This window comes from Rattus norvegicus, chromosome 9, assembly GCF_021556685.1.
Source record: "Rattus norvegicus strain SHRSP/BbbUtx chromosome 9, alternate assembly SHRSP_T2T, whole genome shotgun sequence".
Classification (NCBI taxonomy): domain Eukaryota; kingdom Metazoa; phylum Chordata; class Mammalia; order Rodentia; family Muridae; genus Rattus; species Rattus norvegicus.
Genome location: NC_141542.1, coordinates 120,093,449 through 120,114,969, shown reverse-complemented (window position 1 = coordinate 120,114,969; position 21,521 = coordinate 120,093,449). Strand labels below are relative to the sequence as shown.

General features: G+C 43.5%; 1 protein-coding gene and 1 long non-coding RNA gene across 9 annotated transcripts in view; one reads left to right on the top strand and one right to left on the bottom strand.

Annotated features, from left to right (window-relative positions):
• The window catches only part of Tmem232 (transmembrane protein 232), a 255,084-nt gene that overhangs the window by 113,673 nt on the left and 119,890 nt on the right, over window positions 1-21,521 (top strand). For 5 of the 8 annotated variants that reach the window (XM_087567424.1, XM_087567423.1, XM_087567425.1 and 2 more), the window contains 1 exon segment: window positions 17,884-18,062. The exons of the other annotated variants lie outside the window; for them this stretch is intronic. In XM_087567424.1, the coding sequence (XP_087423550.1) occupies window positions 17,884-18,062 (179 nt within the window). 8 annotated transcript variants of the gene reach the window in all.
• LOC102552718 (uncharacterized) lies at window positions 93-15,181 on the bottom strand. The gene is made up of 5 exons (XR_015629813.1): window positions 15,064-15,181; window positions 13,569-13,667; window positions 12,953-13,188; window positions 12,526-12,611; window positions 93-1,980 (listed from the first exon to the last, which is right to left on the bottom strand). It is a non-coding gene; the product is annotated as an uncharacterized LOC102552718 (long non-coding RNA).

Genomic DNA, 21,521 nt, shown 5'->3' with positions numbered 1-21,521 from the left:
ACCTAGTTATTTTTCTTATTTTTAAAAATGCCCTGTCTGCTTTTAATTGAGAACAGCCAGACATCAATTTAAATTATTATTACCACATGGCAGTCTGTCCTTCATTGCTTTAATGTGTACACAATACGAAATGAATTACAGAACTGTGTTTATTTTCCCAGGGATAGATTTTTTTTGCCCATAGTGTGTGATCTTTTTTTTTAATGCATTATTACATTTTTTCTTTTTTCTACTGGATACCTTTTATTTACATTTCAAATGTTATTCCCTTTCCCGGTTTCCTATCTACAAACCTCCTATCCCAAACCCCTTTCCCCCTTCTTCTATGAGGGTGTTCCCTCTCCCAACCACCCCCGCTTCCCGCCTCCCGGCCCTGACATTCCCCTACACTGGGGGGGGGGGTCCAGCCTTAGAAGGACCAAGGGCTTCTCCTCCCACTGGTGTCCAACAAAGTCATCCTCTGCTACATATGCAGCTGGAGCCATGGGTCTGTCCATGTGTACTCTTTAGGTAGTGGTTTAGTCCCTGGGAGCTCTGGTTGGTTGGTATTGTTGTTCTTATGGGGTTGGAAGCACCTTCAGTTCCTTCAAACCTTTCTCTAATTCCTCCAATGGGGACCCCCATTCTCAGTTCAATGGTTTGCTGCTAGCATTCACCTCTGTATTTGTCCGGCTCTGATAGAGCCTTTCAGGAGACAGCTATATCAGGCTCCTATCAGCATGCACTTCTTGGCTTCAGCAATGTTGTCTAGGTTTGGTGGCTGTATATATATATATATATATGCTGGATTCCCAGGTGGGGCAGGTTCTGAATGGCCTTTCCTTCAATCTTTGCTCCAAACTTTGTCCCCATATCTCCTCCTATGAATATTTTTGTTCCCCCTTTTTAGAAGGACTGAAGCATCCACACTTCGGTTATCCTTCTTCTTGAACTTCATGTGGTCCGTGGATTGTATCTTGGGTAATTCGAGCTTTTGGGCTAATACCCATTTATCAGTAAGTGCATACCATGTGTGTTCTTGTGAGGTTGGGTTATCTCACTCAGGATGACATTTTCTAGCTCTGTCCATTTGCTTATGAATGTCACGGAGTCTTTGTTTTTGATAGCTGACTAGTACTCCATTGTGTAGATGTACCACATTTTCTGTATCCATTCCTCTGTTGAAGGTGCCCCCCAGGTGGTGGAACCAGTTTGGGAGGTGGGTTCAGCAGGAGAAAATGTGGTGCTGGGGGCCTTTGAAAACTGCCTGGGTCATAGTCACCTATCTGCTCTGTTTCTTGGGAGCCATGGGAGGGAAGTCTCCTCTGCCACAGGCTCCCGCCACCACAGGCGGAATTGTTGAAACCATAAACCAGAACATAGTAACTGATTCCTCTGGTTAAGTTGTTTGTCTGGGACACTTGGTACTGTAACAAAACCTGTCTCCCACACTAGCATGCTTTGTTGAGTTTACATCCAAGGTAATCAGGATATTGATACATAATTTATCTCCTTTTGTGGCATCATATTTTGTTTCATAAAGCAGGTTTGAAAGTGCTCCCTCCTCTAGTTTTTCATTTAGAAAAGTCTGAGGAGTGATGCTGCCTTTATTAACTTTCACTGTAGTATTTGAATCCCCCTAATTCCTCCTCTCCCTCCAATCCCTTCCATGTTCTCCTTTAGCCTCTCCTGAATTCCTTTCCTTAATTCCTCTCAAGTTCATGACCTCCTTTTTACATGGCTATTGTTACACACACTCGTGGGCACCACTACTTGTTTAGGTTTTGAGTCAATGTTTCTTACTGAACCTGGACTGTCTGGCCTGCGAATCCGTGTCTTTGCTGTCAGTGCTGGTGTTACAGGCTCTGCCGCCATAGCAGGGTCTTCACGTGGGTTCGGGGGACTTGAAATCAGATCTTCATGTTTGGACATCAAGTACATTACCCACTGAACCGTCTCCCAGCTCATCAGACTCTTTTTGTTGTTGTTTCCTCAGCACACCTGTAAACATAACATTTTTATTACACTGCTTTACTTTCCAAGGTTGCCTTTAAGTTTCCTTCTTATTCTCATTTAGCCTTGGGATATAAACACTTGTGAAAATCACCTTGCCTCTGTTGACATAATCTGTATCTCATGGTAGTACAAAATTAGCTAAGTGAAACTGAGAAGAAATCAAGGAAACAGGAGTCTAGCATTTTGTAAGGCTATTTGTAAGAATCACAGTTGGTCCTGACAAAAAAACGAATCACTTTTGTCCCTTTCAGCTATGACTCCAGGCAGTAATTATTTTTAATGAACAGATCTCCATAATTTACAGTTGGAAAACATCATGAAACTCACATAAGGCAAGTCCCACCCGCTCTCACTAACATGTTGGCACCCTACTTGGCTTCTCTTCCAGTCAACCATCACATCCCAATAAAACATCCTGCTAACTCTCTGTCTTTGGCCGCCAATCGTCCCTGCACAAACGGGAGCATATTTCTAAGAGCGGTTCTCCTCCGTTTATTCTGTTGCATACCTGCTTAATACGAGCAACAGGAACCAATTGTGATTACATATGCAAAATAACTTTCCGTACTACTTATATGTAAATTCGTCATGCACATATGCATGTCTAACATCATTTTTATAATTTGGTAATGTTCCAAACATTGTATCACACAACCAAAATGCAACCCTCATTTTCATGCTCTTGTCTGTCTCTCTTGTTATCTGCACAGAAGCTTGGGAGACCTCAGGAACACCTCAGCTCTTGACAGCAGCTGTAAGTTTGGGGGGGTGTCCCAGAATTTTTTTGACACCCACTGTGATCTCGGGGATCCCCGAGACAAGCGCTTGTCTTATTTTGTTAAAGGACTCACACGACTAACAAAATCCCTTCTCCTTTATTATGACTTAAAACTGTGAAAGGATACAGATTAAAACCAGCCAAGGGAAAAACAGTGCAGGAAGCAGAGTAAGCCAAGAGCTCACATCCTCCTGTTGTGGGTCTGTGTGGACGGACGGCATTTCCCACTAGTAACAGTGAGTGATAAGGAACCAAGGGTATACTCTGTTATGGGAGGTTTCCCATGATTTATTATTCATAGTTTTATTGTGGATCTCAGACAGATGGCTTGCCGAATGGCTCGCTCTAGTCTCTGGCATTTCCAGAGGTTGAACTGATCTGATATGGCTCTGTGAGGAATCACATTTCCAACCAAGATTACCCATGCCAAGTAAATAGAGTCACTTAAATAATCCTTCATCCATCCATCCTTCCTTCCTTCCTTCCCTTCCCTTCCCTTCTCTTTCCCTTCCCTTCCCTTCTCTTCCTTCCTTCCCTTTCTTTGGTATGTATGTATGTATGTATGTGTGTGTGTGTGTATGTATGTATGTATGTATGTATATGTATGTATGTATATGTATCTCTATCATCTTTCTTGTGTGTGCGTGCGTGTGCATGAGTGTCATGCTGGTACAAATGGAGGTTAGAGAACACCTTTGGGGAGTTGGTTCTCTCCTTCCATTTTATGAGTTCCCGGACTCAAAATCCTCACTCTAGGTTGGCAAGAAGTACCCATGACCCATCTCAATGGCCCTCAAGTAAGAAGGCATTTTAAAAATTAAATTCTTTTATTTATTTACATTCCAAATGCTGCCCCCTTTCCCAGCACCCCTCACAGGGTTCTTCACCCCATCCCTCCTTCCCTTGCCTCTGAGAAGGTCCTCCCCCACCCCATTCCCTTACTCCCTCTTATCCTCCCACCTCACCACCCCCAGCACCTCCCTTTCCCTGGGGCGTCAAGTTTCTACAGATTAGGTCCACCCTCTCCCACTGAGGTCAGACAAGGCAATCCTCTGCTACGTTGTGCCAGGGGCCATGGACTACCCGTGCTCTTTGCTCTGGGAGCTCCAGGTTAGTTGACACTCTTGGTCTTCCTATGGGGTTTCCATCCCCTTCAGGTCCTTCAGTTCTTCCCCTAACTCTACCACAGGGGCCCCCGACCTGAGTCCAATGGTTGGCCATAGTTCTCTGCATCTCAGAGGTCAGCCATGGAAGCACAACATGGCGTCAGTAATAGTGTCAGGGCTTGGTTCCCGCCCACGGGGTGGATCCCAACTTGGGCCGGTCACTGGAGGGCCTTTCAGAAGGCACTTTTTTATTTTATTTTATATATATATATTTTACTAGAAAAAGTCTTCTATTTCTCTAAATATGTAAGCTGCTTTTGGACCAAACCCTCTGCATTCCCTGTTTCCTTTGGGAAGACTGTTCTGGGGTTTCTAGACATCTCACACTTTCTATCCTTTGAAACTTGGCTGCCCGTTATCCCATCGAGGCATTTCTTTCCCTTCTGGTCATCAGCAGTGGCTCTCACTGTGCCACCAGGACTGATGCTGCTCCGTTTACTTTCTCCACATCTGCCTCTTCCAGTTGAGCTGTGTATCCCACAGGCACTGATGTGGTAGTTTCTATTGGTGAAGAGAACAGCGCTGGGAGATGGCGCCTGCTCTGTGTTTGCCCACACACAGCTGGCTGTCGAGTCTTACCCATGTTAGCTTCCGGGCCCTGGCCTTATCAGTTTTGTTCCACACAGCATCTGATAAAGGTGCACTTTGAACCACATCACACGTTTGCACTACCTTCCAGCCACACATCTGATTTCACTAAGTAGATTGCATTTGTCAAAATCACAGAGGCTGAAACTCACTAGTAGTCACTCGGACAAACACAGACGTTTGTATTCCACATTTGCAGACTGTTTGCAGTCTGTATATCCAGAGTGGTAATTACAAGGAGTCCAAAACAAAACAGTATAGTAAAAGAGAGTTCCTAATCCTAGGTTTCAAATACACAGATTCTTAGTGAATTCTGGGAATGTATAGTTTTGTTCCTTTCCATCCCCTGAGGCCCTGCCTGCTTAGTTTCATGGGTAGGCATGGTCTCTCTCTGTATATTTTAAGTGACACTTGGTAGCCACCATAGAGTTGCTGAGAGCAGAACAGAAGACTGGCTTGGTCCTGGACTAAGAGTTGCATAACAGGCAAGCTTCCCAGGAGGGTGTAGCCGTGTGGATGAGAAGGCTCTCCGTGACAGTTCCAGCCCATGCCATCTGTTGCTACAGGGTTCCTCCCGTCATTAACTGTCAGAACACTACATGAATGGACTCTCCTCATTGATACCACTTATCGGCAGTACTCCAGCACAGTTCAAGCAGCTTACTTGTTAAAAAAAAAAGTAAGAAAATTTCAAAAGAATTTTGAGTTTGACAGCACAGACATTTGTTAGAATATGTTTTATGGATTTGTCATTGAGCTCGAGGACTATAAGACCAAATCATTTTCAATTTGACAGGAACCACTGTAGCCTTATAAAATAATTTTCTTCAATTAATAATTTAAACGTGTGAGGGAAAATGGGCTGTATGTATTTTAATCATTCTTTTTTAAGGTCAGGAAGTTGGGAGGTGAGCACGGTCACACATAAAGTCAGCCCTTGGGGAGACTACAGCAGGAGGATCAAAAAATTGAGGTCAGAAGAATAGAGGCTGAAGAGACACATGCAGATATGAGCTCATAGTATCTCCAGATAATAAACTGGGGACACTGGATAGCAGCTTCTGAAGAGAAGCCTGGTGGCTAAACACCAATGGTTTAAATAGCAAAATAAAATGGAAAATATAAATCAGAACAGGGGAAAATCCATCTGTCTTAGATAGGGTTTCCTTTGTTGTGAACAGACACCATGATCAGAGCAACTCTTATAAAGGACAACATTTAACTGGGGCTGGTTTAAAAGTTCTGAGTTTCAGTCTATCATCACAGCAGGAAGCAGAACAGTGTCCAGCTAGGCATAGCCATGGAGGAGCTGAGAGTTCTACATCTTTATCCAAAGGAAGCCAGGAGCAGACTAGACTTCAAGCAGCTAGACGGAAGGTTTCAAAGCCCACCCCACAATGTCACACTTCCGCCAACAAGGCCACACCTCTTAGTAGTGCCACTCCCTGGGCCAAGTGTATTCAAACCACCACACCACCCCTGAGGGATCAGTGCATCCAGGAGCTCTTCCCTCCCAGGGAAGCAGAAATGCAACACCAGAGGGCAGGAATCATGACCAAGAACTTGAGGAAATGTGCCCTACATGCTCATTAACAGAGATTTTAAACACCAGAGAAAGGGAAAGAAGGAGACAGAAGTTGTCCACTGCACTGGCAGAGGGCCGAGGCACCAGGAAGAGCCTCTCTTCTGTGCTTGCCACTAAAGCAATGATGAGAAATCATTTAGCAAACGACTTTTCTCAGAAGACAACTAGACCCTCTGGGGATTACAACCAGGGGAGCCCAGAGCAAAGACAGACCAACAGGACACTTCTAGATTACAGAGAAGCAGCAGAACCATGCAGTATCTAGTGAGAGGGAAGCCTAGCTAGAACTGGAGTCTGCAAGAGAATTGACCCACAGTCTCTAATCACATGACAGACATTGGGAAGGATGTCTCAGGGAGGAGTCACTGTTCCCAACCCACCCTGCAAAGAACCTCTCACCGATGGGCCTGGTCATCATCATCTGTGATCTGAACTCCCACAGGTGTGACTAGCATCGGGAAGTTCAGGAAGGAAGGCTGGGAATCTGGATGCTAAGCAGGCAAGAGATCACATTCAGACTCTACCACATTGGTCTCTCTGCCCTCCTCTTTTATATAATGCCCAATGTCAAGTTATCAGGACACCAGTCATTTTTACTCTCTCTTTCTCTTCTAGTTATTTCTTTATATCTATCTAGTTGTTGTTATTATTATTATTATTATTATTATTATTATTATTATTATTGGTCTTTCCAAGGAACATAGCATGGCCTAGTTTGGGATCCTCCATGCGTCAGACTTCTGAAATCTGTTATTGTTTTAGGTCATCAAACTGTAATTTTTCCTCACCTCCTCTCTGTACCATTAGTCACAGACACATCTTCTCTAACCCTCGTCCCTGTGTCTCCCATTTTCTTAGGTTGTGAACCCTTAGCCTTATTGGCAGATCCATCTGCTCCCCACTTCTATTTAGTTTTTCTTTTCTATGCTTCTCAACCACTCCAGCTCTAATCACTAGTCATAGTCTGTTTTCCCCTCCACTCCCACACAGTAATGAACAGCTCTGCGTTCACAGTTCTACACGCCTCCCTCTACTTCCTAAAATGACCTGAGTTTAAGGGGTGATCACTTTTTACTTGATAGCCACTGCATTTTCACAGTGCCCTACCCTTTGATAGTTTTCCTTATAAAACTATATTATGCTCTTGGGAACATTCAATATTGATCCGGTGCTGAGGATCTAACTAGTGAATTAGATCTCCGGTGCAGCAAACAAAAATGGAAACCAAGTTCTATTATAACCAAGCACCTCTGAAACTTTTCGAAGACTGCAAGTACTTCCACTGGGTGAATGAGGGCGGTCAAAAGAAATAACCAACCAGCAGTCTAACTCACAGGTAAAAGTACCACTGGACAAATGCAAGGGACAAGAAAAACCAAAGCAACCTGACTCCTTGGAACTCACAGAAGCGCCCTCTAATGAGAGAAAATTAGTCGACTTTCTAGGCAAGAATGTAAAACAACAATGTTAAGTTTGCTTGGATAAATCTAAGAAGCCACAAATACACCACTGAATGCATTCCAAGAGAACATAAACAGAATGAAATGAAAAAATGGATATGAAAGTGAGATTCAACAATGACAGAGAAATAACAACAACAAAAAAATCAATATGAACGACTGGAAATAAAAAAGTGCCAAATGTCGAATAAAAGCTCTGCAGAAAGTTTCTGCAGCAAAATGGATCCAGGGGAGACAGAATACAGGGCTCAAAGACGGATGATTAGAACATTCATCTTTCTGTTCTTTTCTGCTACCTCTCTGCCCACCTTCATTAGGCTTGCTGGAGCCTGAAACAAACAGGTGAGCTTCCCTTCCCCCACACTCCTTCCCTGCTTCTGGGCCATCAGGGTTAACGCCCCTAATACCTGCTACAACAGGAATATCCAGGGATCAAAGCCAAAAGCCCTCAAAAGAACACAATCAAGAAAAGCCAGGACAGTTTGACCCCTTCAGAGCACAGTTACTCTATTACAGCAGGCCCTGGATATCCTAACACAGCTGAAGCCCAAGAAAGTGACCTTAAATTCCATCTTATAAAGATAATAGAGGCCTTTAAAGAGGAAAAAAGTAAAGCTGTTAAGAAATACAAGAAAATACAATCAAACAGGCAGACGTCTTTAAAGAGGAAACAAATCCCTTAAAGATATACAAGAAAATGCAGTTAAACAGATGAAGGAAATAAATGGAACTGTTCAAGACCTGAAAATGGAAATAGAAGCAATAAAGAAAACATAACTGAGGGAATCCTGGAGGTGGAAAACCTGGGGAAGGGAACAGGAACTACAGATGCAAGCATCACCACCAGAATGCAGGAGATGGAAGAGAGAATCTCAGGCATAGAAGATAGAATAGAAGAAATTGATACATCAGTCAAAGAAAGTGTTAGTTATAAAAAAAATTCCCGACACAAAACATCCAGGAAACCTGGGATACCATGAAAAGACCTCATCTAAGAATAATAGGAATAGAAGATGGTGAAGAAAGGCCCAGAAATTATTCTCAACAAAATCATAGAAGAAAACTTTCCTAATCTAAGAAAGGCGATGCCTATAAACATACAAGAAGCTTATAGAACATCAATAAGACGGACCAGAAATGAAAATCCTTCCATCACATAACAATCAAAACACTAAGTCTACAGAACAAAGAGAATATTAAAAGTGGCAAGGGAAAAAGGTCAGATAACATACAAAGGCAGACCTACCAGAATGACCCCTGACTTTCCAACAGAGACTCTTAAAAGCTAGAAGGGCCTGAATGCATATTTTGAAACTTTTACAAAAGACCACAGATGCCCACCTAGACTATGATTATGATATGATATGATTTTATACATAAGCATTCTCCAAAATTCTACTCAAGAACTCCGACAGCTGATAAACACCTTTAAGCAAAGTGGATGAATAAAAAATTAACACAAAGAAACCAGTAGCCTCCCTTTATACAAATGATAAATGGTCCAAGAAAGAAAATAACACCCTCTACAATAGTCATGAGTAATATATATAATATATATTATCTTGATAGAACTTTAACTGAGCAAGTGAAAGACTTATATGACAAGAACTTCAAGTCATTGAAGAAAGATATTGGGGAAAGATCTCAAAAGATGGAAAGATCTCCCAAGCTCATGGATTTGTAGGATTAATATAGTGAAAATGGTCATCTTACCCAAATCAGTTTACAGATTCAATGCAATTCTCATCAAATTCCAACACAATTTTTAAATAGACCTAGACAGAGCAATTCTCAACTTCATGTGGAAAAACAAAAGAGCCAGCATAATGAAAACACCTTAACACAAAACCACACATATAGTAAATCTAATAGAAGAGAAAGTGGGCATAGCCTTGAACTCATTGGAACAGGAGACAACTTCCTGAAGAGAACACCAGTGGGTCAGGCTCTAAGACCAACAACTGACCAATGGGACCTCACGAAACTGAAAAACTTCTATGAGGGAAAGGACACTGTCAACGGGACAAAATAGCCTGCAGTCTGGGAAAAATATCTCCATTAACCCTTCATCTGACAGGGCCGATATTTAAAATTTATAAAGAACTCAACAAGTTTGACACCAACAACCCAAATAACCCAATTTAAACAATGGGTACAGAGCTAAATAGAGAATTCTCAACAGAGGAGTCTCGAATGTCTGAGAAGCACTTAAAAAAGTGTTCAAAGTCCTTAGTCATCAAGGAAACGCAAATCAAAACAACCCTGAGATTCTACCTCACACCAATCAGAATGGCTAAGATCAAAAACTCAGGTGACAGCAGATGCTGTCGAGGATGTGGAGAAAGAGGAACACTCCTCCATTGTTGGTGGGATTGCAGGCTGGTACAATCACTTTGGAAATCAATTTGGTGGATTCCCAAAAACCCGAGAATAGTTTCACCTCAAGACCCAGCTATACCACTCCTGGGCATATACCCAAAAGATGCTCTACCATCCCAAAAGACACCTGCTCCACTATGTTCATAGCAGCTTCATTTGTAATAGCCAGAAGCTGGAAACAACATAGGTGTTTCTCAACTGAAGAATGGCTAAAGAAAATGGATACAATGGAATACCACCCAGCTATTAAAAAACAAAGACATTATGAAATTTGCAGGCAAATGGATGGATCTTGAGAATATCATCCCGAGTGAGGCAACCACGTGGATATTAGCCATAGAATACAGGATACCCATGCTACATTCCACAGACCCAATGAAGCTAAACAAGAAGAGAGGATGCTTGAATCTCACCCAGAAGAGGGAATTAAATAGTTACGGGAGGCGGATGGAGGGAGGGAACTGGGTGGGAGAGGGGGTGAGGAGGGGAATGGGTGGGTTCAGGATCAGGTGTGGGGAGAGACAGGAGAGATGGCCAGATGGCCGTGAGAATGAATGGGAATCTGCAACTGACAGAGGGTGGAGAGTTGGGCATCTTGAGGATGTGACAGAGACCTTGGATGGGGGACCATTCAGGAATCAGTATGGGTAACTGTATCTGTGAGTTACAGCAGTGGGGATGTGGAACCTGAAGAGACTATGTCCTGTAGCTAGGCAGGGACCCCAATGGAGCTATAGGGACACCAACCCACCCACAAAACATTCAAGCCAAACTTTATCCTGTCTAAAAGAAATGCAGGGACAGGATGGAGCAGAGACTGAGGGAACGGCCAACCAATGACTGCCCAACTAGAGACCCATCCCATGAACGAGTGCTGGTGCTCGTCCTGATGCTATTAATGATTCTGTTATGTTTGCATAGAGGAGTCTAGCATGGCTGTCCTCTGAGGGCTCCATCTAGAAGCTGACTCAGATGGATGCAGATACCTACAACCAAACAGTGGGTGGAGCTTGGGGACGCTTATGGAAGAGTAGCGGGAAGGATTTGGCTCTGAGATAGGAACTCCACAGGAAGACCAACCTGGACCCCTGGGGGCTCTCAGACTGAATCACCAACCAAAGCACATATATGAGCTGAAACTAGGCCTCCCTTCTCATGACAAGGCTGAACCTCCCCTTGTAGCGGATGTGCAGGTTGGTCTTCCTTGGGTACCAAACAACTAGAGCCAGGGGGCCACCCCAAAAGCTGTTGCCTGTCTGTGGGATATGTTCTAGCTGGACTGCCTTGTCTGGCCTCAGTGGGAAAGGATGCACCTAGACCCATTGATGTGCTAGGGTTGGGGGATCTCCACTCTCCCAAAGGGGAGGATTGTGGGAGGGGGTGACTGGGAGGAGGGACAGTGAGCCAGGTGTCAAGTGAATAAGAAAAAAGAATATTCAGGTAATGACACAGTTAGCTCAGTAAGAAAGTATACACAGGGCGTGTGAGATCTGTAGGACACTGTAATAAAACCAAGTCTATGAATCATGGACACATGAACAGAAGAAGAATTTCATGAAAAAATACGTGGAAAACATTCTTTTAAAAAGGCATAAGAGAAATTTCTGAAGCCCATTCAAGTTTACCCAGGTAAAATTGGCATTTAGAATCCCTAACAGACAAGACGAAGAAAGAGTCTGCCTGTGGTCTATTATAATTAAAGCACTAAATATACACCCCAGGACGCATATGCCAGATGCTAGAGAAACACCGGGTCACAGACAAGGCAAGCCTATCAGAGTAAAAGCAGGTGTGTTAGCAGGAACTTTAAAAGGCAGCAGGCCTTAGAACATTGCATTTCGGTGTCTAAAAGACAACACATACCAATCCAATCCACTCTATCTGGCAAAGCTGTCGTGCTTAAAGGTTAACTAAAAGAAAACAAACAAGGGATCCATGGGCACTAAGTCAGTTTTACAGAAGACACCGAAAGAATGCTTTGGACTAAAGAGAAAGATCAATCCATTTTGGAGGTGATAGGAAAGTATAAGCCACTTTAAAAGACAACTACCAAGTGAAAACCAGGAGAAAAGCAAACACTGAAGAATGAACAAGATGACAACAGTTACCACACACCTCCATCAGTGACCTTAGCTCCTCAACAAAAAGACACAGACCAGCAGGTTGGATCGAGGACAATGAAAAGCAGAGTCTATCTCTTCGATGCCTCCAAGGAGTGCGCCTTATCTAAAGACATCCACACTAAGGGTGAGAAGATGGGGAAAGGTACTGCAGGCAGAGCAAACGGAACAACGGAGCAAGCGCGTGTCACTCTAAAACCCCCCATAAGAAATCAAACAAGCCAATCAATAATAATAATGGTCATTAAAAAGTAAGCACAAATGAAGAAAAACACTGCTCAGCCATCAGGGAGGATACGAAGTCAAGCTCTACCTGAGGTCTCTCACCCAGTCAGAAAGGTAGCCATTGGGAAAACAACGGGTGCAGTCACAAAGATCAACATGAAGGTCCCCGTCCCCAAACTAAAAATAGACGTAGCCTACGACCCCAGTGAAACCATTCTTGGGGATTTACCTGAAGAACTCCAAGTGGACGTGTGTTAGCGCGGTGGTTCATCCGTGTTCACCGCAGCACTGCCCACAGTGGCTCAGAAAACCAGCCTAGATGTTCATTGGCAGGGAACAGACAAGAAAGCATGACATGTAGAAACCATGGGTGCAACTGTAGACATTTATATTAAGTAACTGCGGGAGAGTCACATTTACGTGTGACCTTTTGTTTGCCGCTCCTAGGTTTTATATAGATTCATGAAAGTACAGGAGAACAAAGGGAGAGAAGCTAAAGGGTCAGGGAGACAGCATGGCTGGGAAAATGCTCAAGGAATATTAGACACTTGTGTGGAAATGCCCTTCTGTAGCCCAGTGACATTGTATTTGGTGTCTGAAAGACAACAAATACCATTTTTAAAACAGAGTTCGTGGTATACGTGACGGTGGCGTACCCCGAAGCCCACGTGGTGACGGCTCAGTCCTCAGCCTCGCAGTACTGGGAGATGCTGAGTCCTTCTGGAAGCTGGAAGGAGCCTGGCGGTCTAGAGCTCCCTTCCACGGGCTGTCAGAACCTTCCTGAATCTTCTCTTTGCCTTGCTGTCTCCTGGCTGCGGTGTGCTTAGCAGCTTTGCTCCAGGAGATATTCCTTGTGATGAAATTCCGCCTCTGTAGATCAGTGGTTCTCAACCTGTGGTGGTCATAGATCAGATATCCTGCATATCAGAGATTTACATTATGATTCATAACAGTGGCACAATTAAGATATGGAAATGGTTATGGAGTACTTCCATGGATGGGGGTCAGCACAACAGGAGGCTCTGTACTAAAGGGTCTCAGTATAGGAGAGCGGGAACTGCTTCTGTAGACTGAAAGACAGTGGACGACTGACCACAGATGTGAGCAACTTTAACTGTGATTTAAATAATTTTCCTCCTTAATAAAAACAGTCCTAGCTTAGGCTGAGCGACTTGGTGAGACCTTAGCCCAGAGTTTAGACACAGCAATGGGCGATGAATCACAGAAAGAAATGTATAGATTGGGATTCTATCAGTAAATAGTGGTACATACCTGCCATCCCAACAGAAGAGAGCAGATGGTCTAGTCACGTGTTCAAGGCCAGCCTTGATTATGAGATGTATTCAAGGTCAGTCTGGGTTACATGAGACTCTGTTTCAAAAGAAGAGAGCAGAAAACCCAGAAGACAATATAACAATTAAAAACCAGTTAAAATCTGTAACAAATGATACTTGTTTTATCAAAGCCCTTTTCAGGGCTGGGGAGCTGGCTCAACCGTCATGAGCTCTGTCATGAGACTGGAGTTGAGAACCTGTCGCCTCCATCGGGCGGCTCACAAGGGACAGCATGGTCAGCTCATAGTGGTCTGGAACTCTTTTCTGTTCTTCAAAGGTATTTGTACACACACACACACACACACACACACACACACACACACACACAGAGAGAGAGAGAGAGAGAGAGAGAGAGAGAGAGAGAGAGAGAGAGAGAGAGAGAACACACACATACATAAAGCATCAGAAGTAAATCCTATTAAAACTTTTCTCACCTAAGACTCAGTTTGAAAAATAACTTAAAAATTCAAAATTGGGGCAAATGAGATGCCTTAATCAGTGCAGGAATTGCCACCAGGCCTGATGATCTGAGGTTAATCCCTGTGACCCACATGGTAGAAGGAGAAAATGGATTTCCTCAAGTTGTCCTCTGACTCCCACCTATCACCATGGTAATCAGATGCCAACACAGACATACACACAGACATACACACAGACATACACACAGACATACACACACATACACACACACATACACACACCCACAAGACACAGACACACACATGGACACACACAGACATACACACATACACACACACTCACAGATACACCACAGACATACACACACACTCACATATATATACACACACAGACACATGCACACACAGACACACACACACAGACACACACAGATACACAGACAGATATACACACACACTCATAGACACACATATCCTCACAGACATGCACATAGACATACACAGATACATATACACACAAAAACAGACATATACACATACACACACAGACACACAGACACACAGAGACACAGACACACACACATATACACACACAGAGGCACACACAGAGACATAGACAGATAGGCAGACAGACACACACAGAGGCACATGAACACACACAGACACACACACTCACAGACACAGACACACACACATAGACACACACACAGAGACACATATACACAGACACACACACACTTATATACACACACTTACAGACACACACACACACACACTCACTCACTCACACACCCCTGTTACACAAAATAAACACATTTAAAATACAGTAATAGTAGAAACCCTCGATAGCCCTTTGCCTGTGTGGATCCTAGTGTTTCTCTTCCTGTGACTCTGTAAAGCAGCATCACTCATGTTTTCCTTGGTGCATCTCTGCAGCCATGTTCTATGGAAAAGTTTCGTGTTGCTGGAAGTCAGATCATCCCAATCCTTCCCCATTTTCCAGACGTTCTTCACCTCTACTTCCAAACCGACCCCTCTGAACAACCATCTCATTTTCGCAAGCGATCGCACGGTTGTTTCTGTTTCCTAACTTTAAGAACAAGCTTCTCCTTTGACCTTTGCTCACCACAGCGGTTTCATCAGTTGTTCTCTCTGCCAGCTGGCGTTTGTTCGTCCTCTCCAGTCCCCTCCTGCCTGTCACAATGAGGACCTATTATCATACAGTTCTCATCACCCAGTTCACCACTGAATGGCTAGGACACATCATGGAACAGACAGAGCGCCGCTCCTCTGCAGAGACGTCAACCTTTGCGTCTGCTGCCATATTCTGTTGGCTAACTTTACAGCCTCCATATTATTAGGAACTCGTTTCTTCAGCCCAGTGTGACATCCTCTCTCTCCTCAGAACCGCACCTCTGCAGGAGTCCTATTATCAGTTCAGCTACTCCAATTTCCTTTAGCACAACTCCAGTTTTGTCCTTAAAAGCACTGTTAGGCAGCATACTAATCCTAGATAAATGGAGATTGTTTTTACCCTACGTCTTCTGTGTTATAGTCATGGGGCTGAGGGATTGGTATGTCAGAGTGGATCAAATAACACCTGTCTTCCTAGAACTATGGGTAACATGCACCCTTCCAATATGATTTACATATAATTTTGTAAGCGCTAGCCAGGAAACTAACTATGAAGATTCAGAGAGTTTCTTAATAGGATATGAACAGAACAATGGCTTGGAGGCCACTAAAGTGTAGTGTACTATTGGATGGATGGACGTAGTGTTAAGTGAAAGGGGTAATTTACATTAATGTTAGAAGACAGAATTCAGCATTCACCCAAGAACTCCAGTCTTCGGCCTCACTTTCTCTGTGTAACGTCTTTGCAATTGATGAAAGTGGATGAGTGATGACAGATGTATTCTAAAATGATATATTAAAATGACAGAGTCATGGTTGTCTGGCTCTCTAATTTGGGATTTATACAGACAAATGACATAGCATGGGTTATGAATGGCTACCTAGCCTGCAGTAAGCCTGACTATAAAGGTGAGTAGGAGATCTGATATAGCATTTAATGGCTGACTCTTTCTGGTATCCTCCTACGAGAGGCCAGTCTCCAACATTCGTCTCTACCCTTTCTCCAAATCACCCTGCTTGCAAGGTGGGGTGAGGTCTTGCCTTGTCCAGCTCTCTCCCTTACTCTACCAGCCCTCACCCAGAGTCTTGCACTGGCAGTCCCATTACATCATCTTTCCAAGGATCTACTGTTTTCTGTAAGTCATTCCAGCTCCAGACTGGTCTATTTCCAGTGGCTAAAAGCCACTGGTTATCTATTTCCAAGAAAGAAAACATAATTAAATTTGCATTCTTTTGATTATATTCTGTTTTTGTAGTGAGAAACATTACTATTCGTCAATGGGCCCATTTTCAGTTACAGAACTTTGAGTATTACACATAATTATTACATAAATTATTGTACATAATTTGATTGACACAGGGAGGAGCATCTTACTAGATGTCTGGCTGCCTGCCTTCCCTTCCCTTCCCTTTCCTTCCTTCCTTCCTTCCTTCCTTCCTTCCTTCCTTCCTTCCTTCCTTCCTCCCTCCCTTCCTCTCTTCCTTCCTTTAAGTGACAGTGACATAGAGTGAACAACCTTTAGGATAGGAGGTCAGAGGATGCCTTTCTTCAATATCTGAAATGTATGCACATTTTCTCTTTCTCTCTTCTAGCCTTTCCCTTGCTTTTCTTACCTTGTGGCCTTTCCCTGTGAATGAGTGTGTGAACTGTCTGAGTCGGGGCATGTGTTGCATGGCGTAGATCACATAGAGTGGGGCATGTGTTGCATGGCGTAGATCACATAGGGCATTACCTCCTTACTGCTCATCGGCTGTGTTACTATAGGGAACATTTGAGGGAACATTGTTTCCTGTGTTTCCTTTCATGTGTTAAACACACACACACACACTCGCGCACACACACACACACACACACACACACACACGCTAAATAAACATAAGTATAAGGCCTATAATAGAAGTATAGCACAGACTAGAATCCAGACATAGTTGGCCCGCCAGTTTATGCCAATTAAAATAATTATTATCCTTTTGTTTGTTTTGTTCAAGGCAGGGTCTCACTATGTAGACCAGGCTGGCTTCAAACTCACAGAGATCTGTCTGCTTTTGCCTCCTAGGTGCTGGGATCAAAGGCATGAACTGTTATGTCTGGATTTTTAAAGTAATAATTATTCTTATTGAAGTTTTGGGGTTTTAATACATTCTATCTCTTTTTGTAAAAGTGTATTCTTCTTTTTCTTTAGAAAACTTGAAGTTTTCCCATAGGCCCAGTTCTTTTCCATACTATGTTATAACTAAATTTAGTTTGTCTCTCTTCTGAGAACCGTATGATTTCATTATTCAGATTTATTTTTCCTGTGTCTACCTAAATCAGAATTATCGATGCCAAGCATCACCACATAGAATATAGCCTAGCTAGGTTAAAAAGAGTAATTGAAGGATAAATGACATTAATTTTAATCTTGAGAGTAGAACTTAATATAGTTAAATTTCTAACTATTTTGTCGTGTTTAGGTTGGAGAGCATTTTAATTTTCAGTTTCTCTAGATTAATAGCATTAATTATGAATGTGAGTAAAATTTAACTTTTTCATGCATAAGATAGTATATTCTCAAAAATTGTTATTTTCTTCCTCCTCCTCCTCCTCCTCCTCCTCCTCCTCCTCCTCCTCCTCCTCCTCCTCCTCCTCCTCCTCCTTCTCCATCATTATCACCACCACCACCACCACCACCATCACCACCACCACCACCATTCCCACAGGTGCGAAGGTGATCTGGGTCGGATACTATGGCATAGTGTATAACCTGGTGAAGATGTCATGGGAACTTCAGGGTGACGAGGAACAGGATGGATTTAGAAACATGGTATGGCAAACACTGCAAAAGATAAAGGATTATGAGGAAGACCCACGAATCCAAAACGCAGTAACGATAGCCCAGGTGAGTCCTCAAACTTGTCCTCTCTCAGCAGGAACCGTGTGTAGCAGTTCTCTGCAGAGAGTAGAACTTCCACGTCCAATGAGCCATAGTGGTTCGTCATCCCTCGATGACGTCACCTTGAGTTCCATACTCGCCTACTGTTGTTCCACAGTGAGGGCTAAGTTGAAGGTTTTAGTATAATCAGAATTAAATAAACTGGACAAACACAGGCCAAAACCAAGTGAAACAACCCAAGCGGAGACTAATCCAAACATCGATTTTGGTACATCGATGTAGCAAAACAATCCGACAGACATGTAGTAGGTACACCACTACTAAAGTCGCCAAGCCACAGCTTCTCCCCTCTTTTCAGAAGAACATGGCGTATTAGCTCGGTAAGTGATCCTGTTTCAGGAACATTGCACGAACTTCTGCCTCTAGGGTTCCGTCCGGGAAGGGTTTGATGAATGTACACACTCTCTTCCACAAGGAGCGCTCAGAGAGGTTGGCTGTCCTCTGCGGCTTCTCAGAGCTTGCAGAACACCTGTCCAAGGCCCTTCAGGCTCCTAGAGTCTTCACTGAGAAGCCATGCGCCTTTCTAATGGCTCTCCCTTTGTCTGTTACTTGGTCTCTTTGCCTTGCTGATTATTAATATTCCTATGTGTGTATTTAGTATTTCGATCTTTATGTGTTATGGATCATTCCTCTTTTGGTTCTATTTGGTGTTCTGTATCCTTCTTGTACCATGAAAGGCTTCGGAAAACTTTCTTCTATGATTTTGTGGAAAGTAATTTCTGTGCCTTTGGCCTCATTTTCTCCCCCCTCTGTTCCTATTACTTGTTCTTTCACAGAGTCTGAGATTTTCTAGATGTGGTGTGCTCAGATTTGTTCAATATTTCCTTTGACTGTGGTGTCCATTTCTTCTCTCCTTTCTTGCATGTCTGGGACGATTTCTTCCATGTCTCGTGCCCTTTTGGTGAGCACACACAGAAGTTGCTTCTAGATCGATTATAGGGCATGAAGTAAAATTTATGGGAAAAATTATGCTGTTGGCAAAAACAAAAAATATATAAAAATAGAGTAATAGATTATTCAATAAAAAATAAAATTGATTAGTTGAGAAATTGTTCTTTGGAACAAAGTAGACAATTTGTAGAATAGGTACAAATGAGAAATCTAGAAAAATACTCATCATGAAAGCTGGAGAGGAGCTCTAAGATGTGGAGAACAGTTACTAGGTCTCTTCACAAGTTCATGCTAATGTATTTGAAGGCACAGAGTGTGACGGTTGGTCTTAATGCCAACCACATGAGTAGGGAGCCATGCCCGAAGAATTGTTCTGATTGGCCGTTGCTGATGCCCTGGGCTGCTTCCCAGAGATAGAAGGTTTGTCCCTATTGCGGAAGAAGACACCATGAACTTGGACAGAGCACTCTGAGGTCCTGACCTAAAAGCCTTCTCCCTGTGGGTAACTTTTATAGAGCTGGAAAGTACTATGCAATGGGCCAAGGGGGAAGCAACCAACAATCTTACCCATCTTGAAGCCATCGGACCACAACTATGACCGGCAAGGGAAGCTATTCCTAAGGGTATAGTAGTGGCATTGACATCTTGGTGCCAAGCAGCAACTTTCTAATTGGACCTAAGGCTAACTCAACAGGAACGAATTCTTATAGTGTAGGCTCACCTTATATAGGCTATAGTCTTTTTGAGAACCCTGGCCAGTCATGTGGGAGAATGAATGGATTTCCGAGACAAGCGATTTGATTTAGTGAATGTAGGAAACCAAGATGAACGTATTCATTACCATGTCGTTTCACATGGCACTTAAGTCACGACGACTTGTGCACTTAGGTGTAGCATTTTCCCACTGGAAGTATGTCCTATAGTAAATGAAAAATGCAAAGAAGTTGTCAGAATTCACCACTGGAGCAGCCGTGAACAGAAAGGAAACAAGAGTTTAAATTCTCAGTTCCTATAACCACCTGGACTGCAGCAAATCAAAACCCACAGCCTTAGTTCTCTTGGGTGTCCCGCGCGCAACCTCCCGCCGGCAAGGAGCACGCGGACATTAGAAATCCTTACTGTAACCACTCTATTAATCTTAGAAGAGGAAAAGCCACGCTGCGCCAACATGGGGCGCTTATAAAACCCTCATGCGGCGCACCCACACCTGATTGGTTGTTACCCATGATCTCATAAGGCACGCCCCGGAGTGGGCAAAGACCTGGCACGAAGGCACACTTGCACATGCGCACAGTTAACTTCCTGAAAGGGGGGCTGGCTGGCGCTGCGAAGGTTGGCGCCATCTTGCAATGGCGGAGTCTATCCTGACCTATCACGTGGGGCGCAGTGGAAGACAGCGCCATCTAGTGGTGGCGAACGTATTGCGGCCCTCTACACTTGGGTACTCAGTGGTACTAACCATGCATGCTCACAAGAAAAGATACTACTGGACACACAGGAGAGGGGAAGCCCAGGGACGGGCAGTCTAGGGGCAGGGCCCTGGTGCAAGCCGAAGGCAGTTACAGAGATGCGGCCCTTGGAAGACCTTGAGGGTACTTAGCTATCAGTCTTTCTCTGAAAGTGAGGCCAAAAAGCCCTCAACCAAAGGGCTGCCTCCTGTGACTGGAGCTAATATTACAAAGTAAATACAATTTCTGCTCAACAAATAAATAAATAAAAAAAACCCCAAGTTGTGTTTTAAAACTGCCAGTCTCTTATTATTTCTATAGTAGACTATGAAAGAAGGGGACATTTATATTTAATATAAAAACTCAATATCAAACTGATAAACTTCGCATGAAGAAATTACAGTTGGTAAATATCTTGAGGGAGTGGACAAGAGTCACAATATGAAGGAAACCAATTAAATTATTATTTCTCCTGCAGTGGTTTCTTTGTTCCTTCAGGTCATGAAAATACGGTCCCAAGGCTAGAAAAACCCTCCAGAATTGATGGAGGGCGGCTCATTTTCAGAGCATGACTTGTTTCAAGATTCCAAAGGGGGTGGAGAAGCTGAGGTGGTGTCGGCCCGGCGGCTCTTAGCTTTGGACATAGCAGCCATTGAGATTCTGCAAGTAAGCAGGTCTCCCCGGGATGGCTCAGGTCTCCATCCTCAGGTGGCAAGGGTGTAAGCAGCACCGATGTCCGCTCAGGCCTGAGGCACCACCCTAATAAACTGCTAGAACTTCACCACGAGGAGGGAAACTATTCCGTTCCAGGCTGTTTGCTTTAGAGGCATTTGCAAGTTTGCTGACGAAACACTACAAACTCGCGGGTGTTTCACGGGTGTTTTACAGTTTGCTTATCGCAGTAGTTAATTACCCGCCCTCAAAAGTGTCTAAATTTGCGTAGGAAAAGAATCGAGACGTTTTGAAGTTACTGAGTCATTCTCCTGAAAATACAGCCATGACGTTGCAGTGTTAGAATGATACCGCAGACTCAAACGGTATGCAAAAGCAAGGAGCGTTCGTTCCT